The sequence below is a fragment of the Lagopus muta genome, chromosome 2 (assembly GCF_023343835.1).
Source record: "Lagopus muta isolate bLagMut1 chromosome 2, bLagMut1 primary, whole genome shotgun sequence".
In the NCBI taxonomy this organism is placed as follows: domain Eukaryota; kingdom Metazoa; phylum Chordata; class Aves; order Galliformes; family Phasianidae; genus Lagopus; species Lagopus muta.
Window position 1 is genome coordinate 46,706,727 of NC_064434.1, and position 13,900 is coordinate 46,720,626.

At 37.1% G+C, this 13,900-nt stretch overlaps 1 protein-coding gene across 1 annotated transcript in view; it reads right to left on the reverse strand.

Moving 5' to 3' along the window:
• Window positions 1–6,510, reverse strand: part of FRK (fyn related Src family tyrosine kinase) — a 46,052-nt gene extending 39,542 nt beyond the window's left edge. Inside the window, exon 1 of the mRNA XM_048936381.1 lies at window positions 5,945–6,510. Coding sequence (XP_048792338.1) covers window positions 5,945–6,375 — 431 coding nt within the window. The 5' untranslated portion in view covers window positions 6,376–6,510. The remainder of the gene's footprint in view (window positions 1–5,944) is intronic.
• Window positions 6,511–13,900: the final 7,390 nt, after the last annotated feature.

The following is a 13,900-nucleotide window of genomic DNA, read 5'->3' on the forward strand; positions in this document are numbered from 1 at the left end:
TCAGGATATTGTTTCAGGTTTTGACACAATTCACTGTCAAATCTTTCTCAGCATGGTAATAGAAACTGCTATATACTAATTATAATGCATAAAGTACACCCTAATTTCAAATAAAGATATGGTAGGAAAGGATTTTTTCATTTCTCCATTTGAACAGACAATGTTATATATTTAGAATACCATGCTGACAGGAAATAGGTGGCCTAAACTGGACAAATTTGTATAAACTGCTCATTTACATTTACAAATTCTTTTGATCTTTTTGAGAGGTAATACATCTTTTCTGCATTACAGACAGATGTATAAATACTGCTGACACTTGATAAAATCTGACGTTGCATACTTCTGTGAACAGTCTCCTTTGGATTATCACTGTATAGTTAAGAAAAAAGCAGAGCTGAAGAAAATGTTTGAGATAGACTTGAAGCTAGCATGGCAATTTTGAGACAAGACCAATGAAGTTAATAAAATTCAGGGTCTTGTTCCAGTATTAAATTGTTTAAGTTCAAGAAAAGCACATGAAAACACTTGTTGATTCAAAACTGAGTAGATATTTCAGATGCTTTGAACATATGGTAAAGAAAACATCAAAAGCATTTGGGCTTTGGCTTTGCCTGTATCTCCAAGCTGTTTTGCATGGTCTTAAGAGCATCAGTCTTCTGTACTTTCTGCACATGTGTACACACAGAAGCACATATATATGAAGTATGTTCAAGTGAATACCTGAAATACATTCATTGGTAGAGAATTCATATACAGCCATATCTGTTATTTAAAATAAATGCATATTTTGGCAATAAATAATCCTTTTCTACCAAAAGCTGGATAAGAATAGCTTTCATACATAATGTGACAGCTTCTGAGATAATGAGAAATATAATACAGGCATCCCTGTTAATGAACATAGAATCATAGAACCACAGAATCACTAAGGTTGGAAAAGACATTTGAGATCATCTAATCCAACTGCCCACCTACCACTAATACTGTCCACTAATACACGTTCCTTAGTGTCACAATTTTTACAAGTCCACTTCAGTGCTAGGATTACTGATGTTTCTGGTAGTGTCGAGATTTTGTACGGTAATACAGAAAGGACTTGTGAGAATGATAGAGAGAGAGCACATTGAAACCACAGAGGATCACAGTTGGATTTCTGAATTGTTCAGCAAAATCTAAGCTTTCACTTCAAAAAACAACCTCTAGCCATTGTAGCTGTGAACTGTAAGCTACTTCATAAAATGACCCACATATATGAAAGGAACCCCACAAGCCTGAATTTGCAGAAAGTTTGAAACAGGTCAACACAGTGAATGATTTCCTGTTCATACATAGTAATTCAGACTACATCAACATATAAAACAAAGTCAAGTCACAGAAAGGAAGGAATTACAGAGACGATTGACAAAAATAACCTATAAATCACCCGTTTTCAAAGGGTAGTGTAGGAACTCATTGTGGAATTGACTGGCAAGGTTTTGTTGATTAAGTCAAGGACTCAGTTTCCACCAGCTGAGAAGTATTAATTCAAGAAACCTCTCTGAAGGGAGGAATGATTCTGAAATTAGTAAACATTAAAAGTAATTGTGGAGTTCTTCTTTGACCTAATCTACCAGGAATTTGCATTAATTTACTTCCCTTAGCACAGCACTGTTATGTCAGTAATATTGGGTGAATATGTGGAATGAATTTGACTTTCAATAAGCAGTCATCAGGTCCATCAGGATAGCAGGTGAGAGGGAACACCTTCTAAGTACACTCTACCTTTCCTCCGTAGAAGAGTTCATGTCATTCCAACAGTTTTCTTTACTTCTTTTAATTATTATTTTTCCTCAATAAAATGAACTGTCCAGCTGGGCTGTATTTGCTGCACGTAACTATTGGCACTATGTCTTTTCCTTGTTTAGTTAAAACAAGTGGCAGTAATAAGGTAAGGGCAGGTGAATGTGTTACTATGGTTCCTGTTTATAGAACAAAATAACAGAAGGAACACAGGGAAAGTAAAGTCACACTCTTTGTCAAGGAAAGAATCCCAGACATTTCAGTTAGGAGACAAAATGGTCTCCTGTGGCACCTGCAGGGAACAAGAAATCGCCTAATATTATCTTCTACCAGGATGGATAACACAAAATTAAATGGATTTACCAATCCCTAACTAGCTCTGCTATACAGATCATGTCAAAAATTTAATTAAAAAAGGACTATATATACCTTTATCTTAATAATCTCGATGTCTACAGGCAAAATTAAAATGATTAGGAAAAGCAGTGAAGTTTTGTATGAGAACATATACTGACTAAACTTACATAGTGACTCTGACAACTCCGTTTTTCCATAATTTATAGAATGTTTAATGTCCTTATGTCCCTTTATTTAAGTGAGTTTATGGGATATCCATGCACATATTGGGTATCAATATTTTCTGAATGTTTATATAAAATCATCTTGAAATCAGCTGCTAAAGAACATGGTCAGTTTGTTTTATTTGCCAGTTTTCCAAGAACTCATTCATGAAATTGTAAGTGTTTAAATTAGTTGCTTTTCAAGAGAACCTGCTTTATAAGCTATGTTCACTTGCTAAAGAAAATACATAAATCTCTGATTTATAAACCTAAACAAACATGCAAAACGACAATGTAAATGTCTTTGAGCAGAATGATCTGTGTGCATATCAAGAATTTATGAAACTGCCTCAATATATCCAGGAAAAAAAAGGTAAAATCTAATTTTTCCTCTACTACTGAAGTTATGCAAGTCATATTGAGTAAATTTTGTATCTTAATACTGAGCTGTCAGCAAGGAGATAACAAACTACATATTTTACTTTGCTGTTTTTTTGAAAACCCTGCCTGAGTACTAGATACTCACCATCTATTGTCATCAAATCAATGCTTGTTACTGTCTGCCAATGTGCATCTTAGCCTAGCTTAATTACAGACATTAATTTACAAAGTTGAGACTCAGGAACTGTGAAAAAATCACTAATTTCATAAGTCCCTCTATGTGCACCGGACACTGACCTAGGCTATTTTTGTAATTATCAAATCTGTTTCCCTAAACAGGAATTTTCCATGTTTTCCATGTTCTAGAAAGTTGGAGCTATACTTGAGAAATAAACTAAAATGTCCATTCTCTCTGCAGGTGTTCAGGAGCTAGATTGTGCTACATGACAGAGACTAAATCTTTCTCTATTAGTTCTGTGCTGGGACCAAGAAGAACAATACGAAGGATGAAAAGATGTAATTGAAACTTACCCTATTTCAACAGATGTCTACATCATAGCTGTAAGCAATTGGCCAACACCAAAAGTGAGTGCTAATTAAAACTTAAATGCAATGGTGAAAGAAGTTCAATTTAAATTTCAGGCCGAGAATCATCATAGAATCATAGAATGGCCTGGGTTGAAAAGGACCTCAAAGATCATGTAGGTTCAACCTCCCTGCTATGTGCAGAGTCGCCAATCACTAGACCAGGCTGCCCAGAGCCACATCCAACCTGGCCTTGAATGCATCCAGGGGTGGGGCATCCACAACCTACTTGGGCAACCTGTTTCAGAGCATCACCACCCTCTGAGTGAAAAACTTCTTCCTAACATCTAATGTAAATCTTCCCGTCTCAAAACCATTCCCCCTTGTCCTTTCACTATCCACCCATGTAAACAGCTGTTTCCCCTCCTGTTTATATGCTCCCTATAAGTACTGGAAGGCCACAATGAGGTCTCCCTGCAGACTTCTCTTTTCCCATCTAAACAAGCCCAGTTCCTAGAATGTGATTAAACATTGAATTTTAAATAAATAGACATTATAAAATCTTTTTCATTGTCCTTGTAATTTAGGCAAGGTTTATCCATTAAAACACCATCACAACTGTTGTTCTTACTATTTCAATAGGATAATAGAGGTGTGAAATACATGGGATGGGTGAAATGGAGGTCGTGGAGGAACCTGTAGTGAGAGATGTTACAACTAGATACAAGTCTAAAAATCACAACCATAAGGTGAAAAACTTGACAGGAAATTGCTCTAATTAAATGGGTCTAACTTTATCTTTGCCTTGTTTGAGCTGGGCTGATTGAAACTTTCAGATCAGAGACCCTTTCCAGCCTGAGTTAGCCTACAATTATAGGAAATGGTATCTATATGGTATCTGTACGGATTGACAGGAGACAGTGTTGCGTACTTAGTTTTGTTGAAGGTCACTGCAACCAACTGACTTAGAAGGAAATTTGAGGAAAGACAGCAGGTCCAGCCAGAATTGTTTTGGTATGAAATTAGAAACTTGTTAAATACTATGGAGGAATTACTTTGTCTGATAGCTGTAAAAGCTCTCCATTCCTTCTGTTCGCTATTTTAAAAATATGGAAAAAAAAATACAAACAAAACAAACAAAAAAAAACTAAAGAAAACAACCAGCCAACTGCATAAAACTTTTCTCATAACTGTGTGTTGATTATTAAACAGAGCAAGGTATATAAAAAGAGTGTAAGAAAATAAAATTGATTCTGCATACAGAAAAAGAAAAACAAAAAACACAAGTTTATGCAGTAGAGCACTTCACACGAGTTAACTCCACATATGATACTGAAGATATAGAATGACATGAGGAAGCTAAAAGCTGAGACTCTGTTGTATAACTGAGGAAAATTACTTTCAAAACATTAACTGCAAGTGGCAATCTTAGATGAGTTGTAATAAAACTACTTCTTGGAAGAGAGCAAAGGCCAAGGTGAGTTGAATTAGAGCCCACGATCTTTTCTCTAGTGGTTCAGAAAATGTCTTCCCTGCAGATTGATTTCTGCAATTGGAAGAATTCTTTTGAACATGACCACTGAAATCGTTATCTGCCTGAATATAGAAATAGCAACAGCTGGACAGACTCCAAAAATTAAGGTCTTCAGTTTTGACAGAAATCTTACAGTTGCCCTAAGATTTCTCTGTCCCAAATCCTATCGTGGATAAAAGGCAGGTATAATCATATGTAAGCCAATTTTCCTAGCCATAAGCAGTACAGTGGGCAGATCAGACTGGAGATGATATTTCAGATCCAGATGAGATTTAACTGAAAATCTGCAGTATCATTTCTTTAAAACCAAAATGAGTTATAATGCTATTTCTACTGTCGTTTTCCAAGGCAATAATTTTTTGCCAAAACACACCTCTTGCTTGGCAATCAGTGTTATTTCATGCTGCCTCTGACTGCAGCATACAAAAGTAATTCTGCATCCCAGACGAACGTAGACCCTACTAATCCTCACTAGAAAGCCAAATAACTGATTTCATGTGATTTCTTCTTATGTTCTGACTGGTAAATAAGATCAGACCACTTCTGAAGGAACAGAACATAGGCTGAATAGATAAACCCTGTGGAACTTAAAGAAATACAGTCCATTCCTTTGCTTTGTCCAGTCTTTTTCCATTTCCTATACTTTAGTTAACCTTGAGTAGTCCTGAGAGTGATTTGCTTATAGAGAAGAAACAAGCCATGAAAAAATTGTATGTTAGAGACTCACCTATGCAACAAGATTTAATGTGGAACTTCCTGAAACTGTAACTAAATGATAACTCTGCAACTGGTTATGTTGAGGGCTGTTTGGGTAAAGGGTTGTACCTTGAAAGCAACTGGTCCACAATCAATATTACATGAATAGCAGTAGGAACCATTACAGTGGTAACCAGCCTGAATATTTCCAAATGCTTCTTCACTGGGGTATATATTACTTACAATACCACAAAACCCTCAACACTCTGCCTTTTAACATTAATTTTCTTTCAATCCCAGTGTATTTTCCTCACACACACACGGACTCAAACTCTCACTGGTAGAACTACTGGACATTCATTGCTACAAGGTACTAATCAGAAAAAGAAAATTCCCCAACTGATTGCTCCAAACCCACTTAACCCTACAGAAAAGATGTGTGGTGTGTGTTGCATGGGTTACTCACGGCTCAGCTTCAATGCTCTGTTCAGCGGCTACGTAGTTGGCAGGGATGTAGCCCTGGAGCTTGCGGCCAGGACATACTGACCCTTCTGGCAGGAGGAGCTTAGCATACCACCAGCCTATGTGGGATGCATCCAGCACTTTAAGCTTATCCCCAGCTTGGAAGCTCAAATCATCCTCTGTGCGAGCCTCATAGTTGAAGAGTGCCACAAAATTGCACGTGTCCACCATACGCTGGTGAGGCAGTGGAGGTAAGGGCTTCCCTTTTGTCTTATTCACTTCGTCCTTCTCTCCTGCCTGTGAGTCAATCCTTACCACAGCAGGATTGGCAAAGACCTGGCCAACATCCTCTTCCCGCTCATCTTCTTTCCCTGATAATGAGCAAGGAACACAGGGCTCCAAACAGCCACAGTACTTCTGACAGAAGTTTCCCATTCTTTTTCCTTGTGCCTTCCTGCTCCTTCTCTTCTTTCACTTTTCACAGCTGAAATATACTTAAAGAAATCTTTGCCCCATAAAATCTTAGCATTTTGAAGGATTTCTTTTCCTCCTTTGGCACAAGATGAAACTGTTCGTGGCACAGAGGGAAGCTCCTCTCTGAGCACTGCTGAGAACTCATTCAGGCAGCTCCTGATTCAGAAGTGAAACCGGAGAATTCATGCGTGAGAGCAGATGTGGAGGGAATTTCTGACTTCCTCCTCGGAACAGGAAAGCAACACACGAGCTGCCTTTGGGCTGAACTTTTGGAACAGCAAAAGAACATGGATCCTCCTCTGACACAGCAAAAATACATTCAGAAAATCTAATCTGTTCTGGGAAGTTTTCTCAGCTTTTTATGCTTCTGATGGGGTATTCTTATATCTTAAGTCCTTGGTAATGATTAACCGAGCTGACCTGCGTGTCTCCTCAGCCTCCAGCATGGGCAGCCTGATTATTTCTTTTTGCTTCCTGGTCTGTGCTGGCTTCTGTTCACGGAGCAGCCTATGCCTGCCCAGGGACCTCACCTGGAACACACCTGCTGCTTCTGCGCTCTTACACACCCACTCTTTTTTTTTTTTTTAATCTAGTTTTGAAACTTCTTATGAGGGGAAAAAAGTTATTTTACTACATACTGTATTGTGCATTTTGAGAAAACAAAGTCACAAGCCAATTGCTCTAGGTGGATGGCTAATACTATACTAACTAATACTAACAACATATAAAAATAATTTGTTTTCCAGCCAGTGAGCAAGCCAGCGGAAGCTAAATTAACCAGAATGCTTCCCTTCCTAAGGCACCTGTAAAGTGTTGAACAGACAGAGCATGGGTGTCTGACTGCTGCTGTGGCAAAGCAGCCTTTGGAACAATCTGCCACATTTCAGCCATGCAGACCAGGATTTACAGCAGCTGGAAATCACCAGCCAGTGGTTCACATAATGCATGGAGATAGGGTATGAAGCAAGGAGGACAGCCTGTCTGTACAGCATGCTGGCATTTCAGTAAGAGGTCAAATAAAACCCACTCACTTACCCATAGCTTCCTGGTGATAAATAAATTGGGTTCAACAATTTCCTTTTTCCTTTGGTCAGGAGGCACAGAATCATAGAATGGCTTAGGCTGGAGGGGACCTTAAATATCACCTAGTTCCAACACCTTGTCATGGGTAGGACTGCCAAATACCTGATTAGGCTGCCCAGTTTCCCATCCGAAGTGAACTTGAATGTCTTCAGAAATGGAGCATCCACAACCTCTCTGGGCAAACTGTTCCAGCACCTCACCATCCTCTGTGTAACACATATATTTCTAACATCTAACCTAAATCTATCCTCTTTTAATTTAAAACCATTCCTCCTGTCCTATCACAATCTACCCACGTTAAAAAGCTGGTCTCCCTCCTACGTGTAAGCTCCCTTTGAGTATTTGAAAGCTGTGATGAAGTCTCCCTGAGCCTACTCTTCTCCAACTATTCTTGATAGGAGAGGTGTTCCAGCACTCTGATCATCTTTGCAGCCCTCCTCTGGACCTGCTCCAAAGCTCTGCATCCTTCCTATACTGGGGGCCCCAGGTCTGGATGTGGTACTCAGAAAGGCAGAGAACAGAGGGACAATTGCTTCTGTCACCCTGCTGGCTATCCCTCTTTTGATGCAGCCCAAGATACTGTTGGCTTTCTAGACTGTAAGCGTGCACCATTGGCTCATGTCCAGCTTTTTGTCCTTCAAATAATAATTGCTGGTGGGATAATTGGTGTCTTCCTAAATTATGCACACATGACTCTTAGCTCCATTTAGAGTTCCTGACTTCTACTGATTTGCTTTACAAGAAGAAAAGATAAATAAAAATTAATAACATATAAAGCAAAGCCACTGTTATTCACTGTGTTTCCCAGTCCACTCACTGAATGATGAGACAATTGGTACAGGCAGAAGCCTAGTGATGGAGCAGGGACTGCTGGATGACTCAAAGAAATCTCTCCTGAAAGCTTATTACTGTCAGGAGCATCTCCACTGGAGAGTAATGACAAACTTCTCTCTCTCTCTTCTTCTGCAGTGGTGCAAAGGAAATTGCATAAAGGAAAAGGGACCATACACATTGAGTGATCACTGAACCTTATAATCTGTTGATAACTCTTTGTGCCTGATCCAAAAGATGGCATATTGTTTTTTCTGGTTATAAAAAGCATATTTAGTTTATGAAATACCACTGGAGATTATTTTGAATCACTACTACCCAGACCAGTGAGAATACATATATATATCCAAGCGATATTTACATTTCGTAAGTGTAGTAGACAATATCCAATGACAGGAAAGGCCTGTGTTGAAAAAAAAAAACAAAAAAATGGCCTCCATTTGTCCAAATTCAGTAAAATCAGAGAGAGCAGAAATGATGAATTAAATAATCTGTTTCACTAGTTTGATTGTTAAAGAGATTCTTTTTCCTGTAATGTTTCATGGTTCTTGCAACATAGGCTTTAATCTGTCAAAGATTTGCACACGTGCTTACTGGACAGAGTCTTCTCCTGACACCAATGGAGCCACCTGCATGTACAGAATCAATCTCATGCACAGCTGTTTCCAGGAGCAAGACCCATCTTTACACTCAAGTACCAATACATATGCACATCAGAAATCATACTGCTTTCACTAAGACTACCCATATAGATAAATACAACCATTGCTAGAATGGGGCTTAAGCCTACAAGCATTTGTGTATATGAGTATCTTATCTCAAATAACTTCTAGCATTAAATTAATCTCTCCCAGTTTACGATCTTTTAAAAACTAGGAAGACTTCTTCTGAAAGGGATCGATAATTTTAAATCAAATTACTTTCTTTCTCCAACGCTTCAGAACCAGTTCTGTTTATGAAGCACATAGACTTTAATAAATAGTAATGGAATTCATTAATCAGGTTAAAAACTCCAGAAGAGAGAGAGAGTAATGGGACTGCTGAGAACCGCTGAGCAGATCCCAGAGCCCATGTGAGGCAGAATTGTGCTGTTTCATACTGGCTGAGCTGTGGTGGCCACACTGGAGTGTTACCTGCGCAAAAGTCTTCAATCCCATCCTGGCGATTTTATTAAGAATTCTTTGCATTTCTGAAAATAAAGAAGTACTCTTCATGTTTTAGAGACTATATAATTTTATCTCAAGTGAGAAAAAATATGAACATATAATAAAAATGCTCTTGCTAGTTTTATTGAAAAAAATAAAATCTGATAAGTCCCATAAACTTAATTTTCATGTTCACAGCTTTGGAACAAATTAGGATAATACGCGATTATCCTTAGCTTTTCAGTACAAACTATTGTCTGAGTCCTGGGCACTGGTATTACATATAATTTAACAGGGTAATATTTGCAGCACCTATTAGGGGGTCAAACAGATCGGTATTACTTACTGATACTCTGAACATTTACTTAATCCATTTTTGGAGGCTGACTGTCAGACCAGAAATTGTCTAAAGAAATAAGCTACAGCTGTAAATTACTGTGAAAGACTTTAACCAGATATGTGAAGAATTTTATTAGCAGGAATGTTCTGAGAAGAACACAAGGGTCTCACCTCATTCTTATAACCAACAGTAACTATAGAGAAAGATGAATTTATTAGGACTAAAATGGCACGTTAACAGACTGGGTACTAAAATTTAGTATTCTGATCACTATATTAATATATTTTAAAAGCTCGTTGATATAATGAGTATTTTCTTGAAATATGCAACACCTTGAAACAAAGATGGCTCATTTATATTCAGCATATGACAGGATCATACAAACTTCAACCAAGTAGTGCATTTCTCCGTCAAATTGCCCAGCTGCCCAGAGAGGTTTTGAAGTCTCCTTCTATGGAGATATTCAAGACCTGCCTGGACGCCTATCTGTGCAACCTATTGTACCACTTTAGCAGGGGGGTTGGACTTGATGATCTCTTGAGTTCCCTTCCAACCCCTGCAATTCTGCAATTCTGTAAATTACGTAATTCCCCACTAAAATAGATCTCATTGTTCCATAAAGAAAAAAGGCCTTTTCTGATGCTATATGTTTGAGAATGGCAGGTATCTGAAACTGCTTTTTATATACTGTGAGTCACTTACAAAGCCCCAGGTAAAGCTCTTGCAAGGAGCCTCACCCCTGCCCGAAGGATTAATTTGCAGTCCTCTGAATACATTTAATCAAATTCTAATTAACTTAAGTCAATATTCTTTAGGCTTTGTTTATTCTACAAAACAATCATGTTTAAACACAGTAGTGAAACATATTTCTCTTGGTTGCCTGAATGGACATAAAAATAATGTACTAATATGATGTGTTTTAGTAAGCCTAGCACAAACTTAACCTGAATCACATTAATTGAAGTGCTCTTGGAATGAGATAGTACTGTGTATGAATTAAGGCATCAGACAGAGTTGTATTAAATAAGTACAAATAAAACTTGAATCCACAATATTTCAAAAGGATTGTTTTAACAGTTTTTATTTGTACATCATGTCTTCAAAAACCATTTGGTATTAATCTTCATTACCGATATTTCCTACGCTTACTGAACTCATAGAATCATAGAACCATAGAATTGTACATTCTCTGCACAGAACTATTGGTATAATTACATAATACCTTGAAGATTTAGGAAAAAAGGAACTTTTCTGCATCTCATAAGCATGCAGCTCTATGCTTCAGAGACAAGAATTGAACATCACTAAATACTAGGCTTTGGTACTGATGACACATGCTGTTTCAAATAATTTTCCTATGCCATGCAGAGAAGAATTACAGTCAGATCTGTACTCACTGCTGGGGAAAATGAATATTCAAAGCTGAGTCAACTGACAATTTTGTTAAGAAATATGAGTCGGTTTAAACAGGAAATTGAAAAAGAGAGCTTTTTGTTCTGTTAATAATATGAGGTCACAACAGAAGTAAATATTTTCATCTTAAATTTTTTCAAATTTTATACACACAAACAAACATACAAGCAAACTTCCACATTGAAAACTGAAGAATAAAGATATAAAATACAGAATTTGTAATTAAATAGTGTATGGAACTATTGCTCATAGCATTACTTTTTATATTACATAACCTTTTGGTAGTCACTATTTATGCTGTTGCATTAATTTATGTTAATCTAAATATTTGCCACAATATAGCTGTTGTAGGGAAAAAAAATCATCTATTGCACAATGATAAAGCAAATGGAATGTTCCAGCAAAGTGAAATATTCAAATAATGTGATCTTTAAAGAAATCAGAGGAAAAGCTAATGCACACTGCTCTGAAACTGTACTTCAGGAATAATTCAAGTGATTAAACGTTTTAAAGTGGTGCTGTTGTTTTTGTTTGTTTTTTTTTGTTTTTGTTTTTTTGTTTGTTTGTTTGTTTGTTTGATTGATTTTTTTTAAAGACACTGATAGGAATGAATCACTGAATAGGAATGATTTTTTTATTACAGCTGCCTTTTCAGCAACATTTCTTTCCATTTCCACACTAGGATGGGACACATTACCATCACTTCATAGTTTTTTTATAATCCTTTTAATCAGCATTTCCATTTTGTTTCTGTAATGAAAATAAATTATATGTGTAATCTTACCCATGACAAAACTGTTTACTCTCGATGATTAATCATGTTCCTGATTTGTATATTATCTCAAACCATAGATCTACAAAGATTTATATTAGATTCTGTATTTTCCAACCTTAAATCTTTTGCATCTACAATGGGAAAATTCTGGCTATTTATATTCATAAGGCTGATCCAGTAATCCATCTCTACTCTAGAAACCATTAAAAGTACATTTTCAAGTGTTTTGTTGATGTGAGTTGCTTATTTGTTAGCTGAACTGGGGCCTAAAATAGGCTATGTCTGACAACAAGTGAACACAGAGGAATAAGACTCTGTCAAAGAGTGACAGAATAGAGACTTTTTCTATTTATTCAATCAGATCTCACTCTGCTTAAATGTAATACAAGTTGTGCCATTACCCAAAATGGGACTAGATCTGAGCCGTTATTTTTCATTTTATTCTGTTTTATTCTAAATGATGTACAGCATATTGTGTTAAAAATTAAAGTTATTTTGCTTTCTAGAAAGCAAAATCTTTCTGGGTAAAACCATTCTGCAGCTTTCTAAGGCATGGAAAATAATACTTATCAAATCTATCTCTGGGTGGGAAAGATTTATGGAGTTGTTATCATAGGTCTCACTCATCTCTCACATAACTCTATATTCTATGCCATGGGTGACTTCTGAGCATGACTTACCATCTCCTTCTTCAGAAACTACAGTTGCATCAAGAGAAGCAGAGAAGTCTGAAGAGATAGAAAGGGATAGTGTATCAAAGCATTACACACATAATTTCACTTGTGAACTTTGAAAAAAAAAACAAAAAACAAAGAACAAAAAACAAACAAACAAAAAAAACACAGTAGCCTCTCCTGAGGCCTCTCCATTGCAAGAGGGAAGGATGAGGAAGAGCTAAAAAAGTGCAACTAGAATATATCAATGTACGACATAAAGAGGCACAACTTGTAAATTACTTTAAATTACTGAAATATTAAATATAAACATATATGAATGAACAGAATGAAGCCTGTACACTGTTTATTCACCATCCACATTGGATCAAAGTACCTTATAGCAACCTCAGGATGTGCAGTTACATGTTTTTCGTATGAAAAAGGAAGGGCAAGGAGAAAAGGAAGCTGTAATCCTGGTGTTTACTTCAAATCCATACTGAAAAGCAGCAGACAAGGCAATTGTTACATTTAGGAAACAATCTTAGACATTGTAACCTAGTCATGGCCAAAGATACAATTTATTTAGCAGTTATCTTAAATATCTATCTTCAGAAGCATAGGTACAATCTGAGGGTGTATAAATACCAAGATTTAGGTGATTAATTTCTATATTTGATTTCACATCCTTTCTTCTTTCTTGGTCTGAAGTCTGTGGCAACATTCTCACTGGTTCTTTTACTTTTAGTTCATGCACCATCACTATTTTTGTATGTAGTTTTGACATATAGGGGGGCTGCTCCAAAAGTAATGCTTCCTGTTTCATTATGTTGGCCCATAATGTCAGAGGTGGATGTTGGTAGTATGGCAGTAGATGTTGAAACTTCCCTTCAGTATTCCATTACAATTTGTTGCCTTTTGGCAGATGGCAACAGACGGGCAGTCTGGCAAATTGGTGTCTGACATGAAAATGTGTATGAAGCAATGATGTGCCACTGAATTCCTCCATGCAAAAATATTGCACTCATTGATGTTCATCAACACTGCTGGCTGTTTATGGACACCAAAGAGTGGATGTGAGCACAGTGAAGCAGTGGGTGGTGAGTTTCATCAGTGACAGCAGTGACATGAAAGACAAGCACACAATCTTGTGCAACAGCCATGCGCAACTGTCATACCATGAAATGAAGAGGATCTCAATCTGCTCATCCATGTGAATCAATGGATTGTGATCAAGGAACTGTGT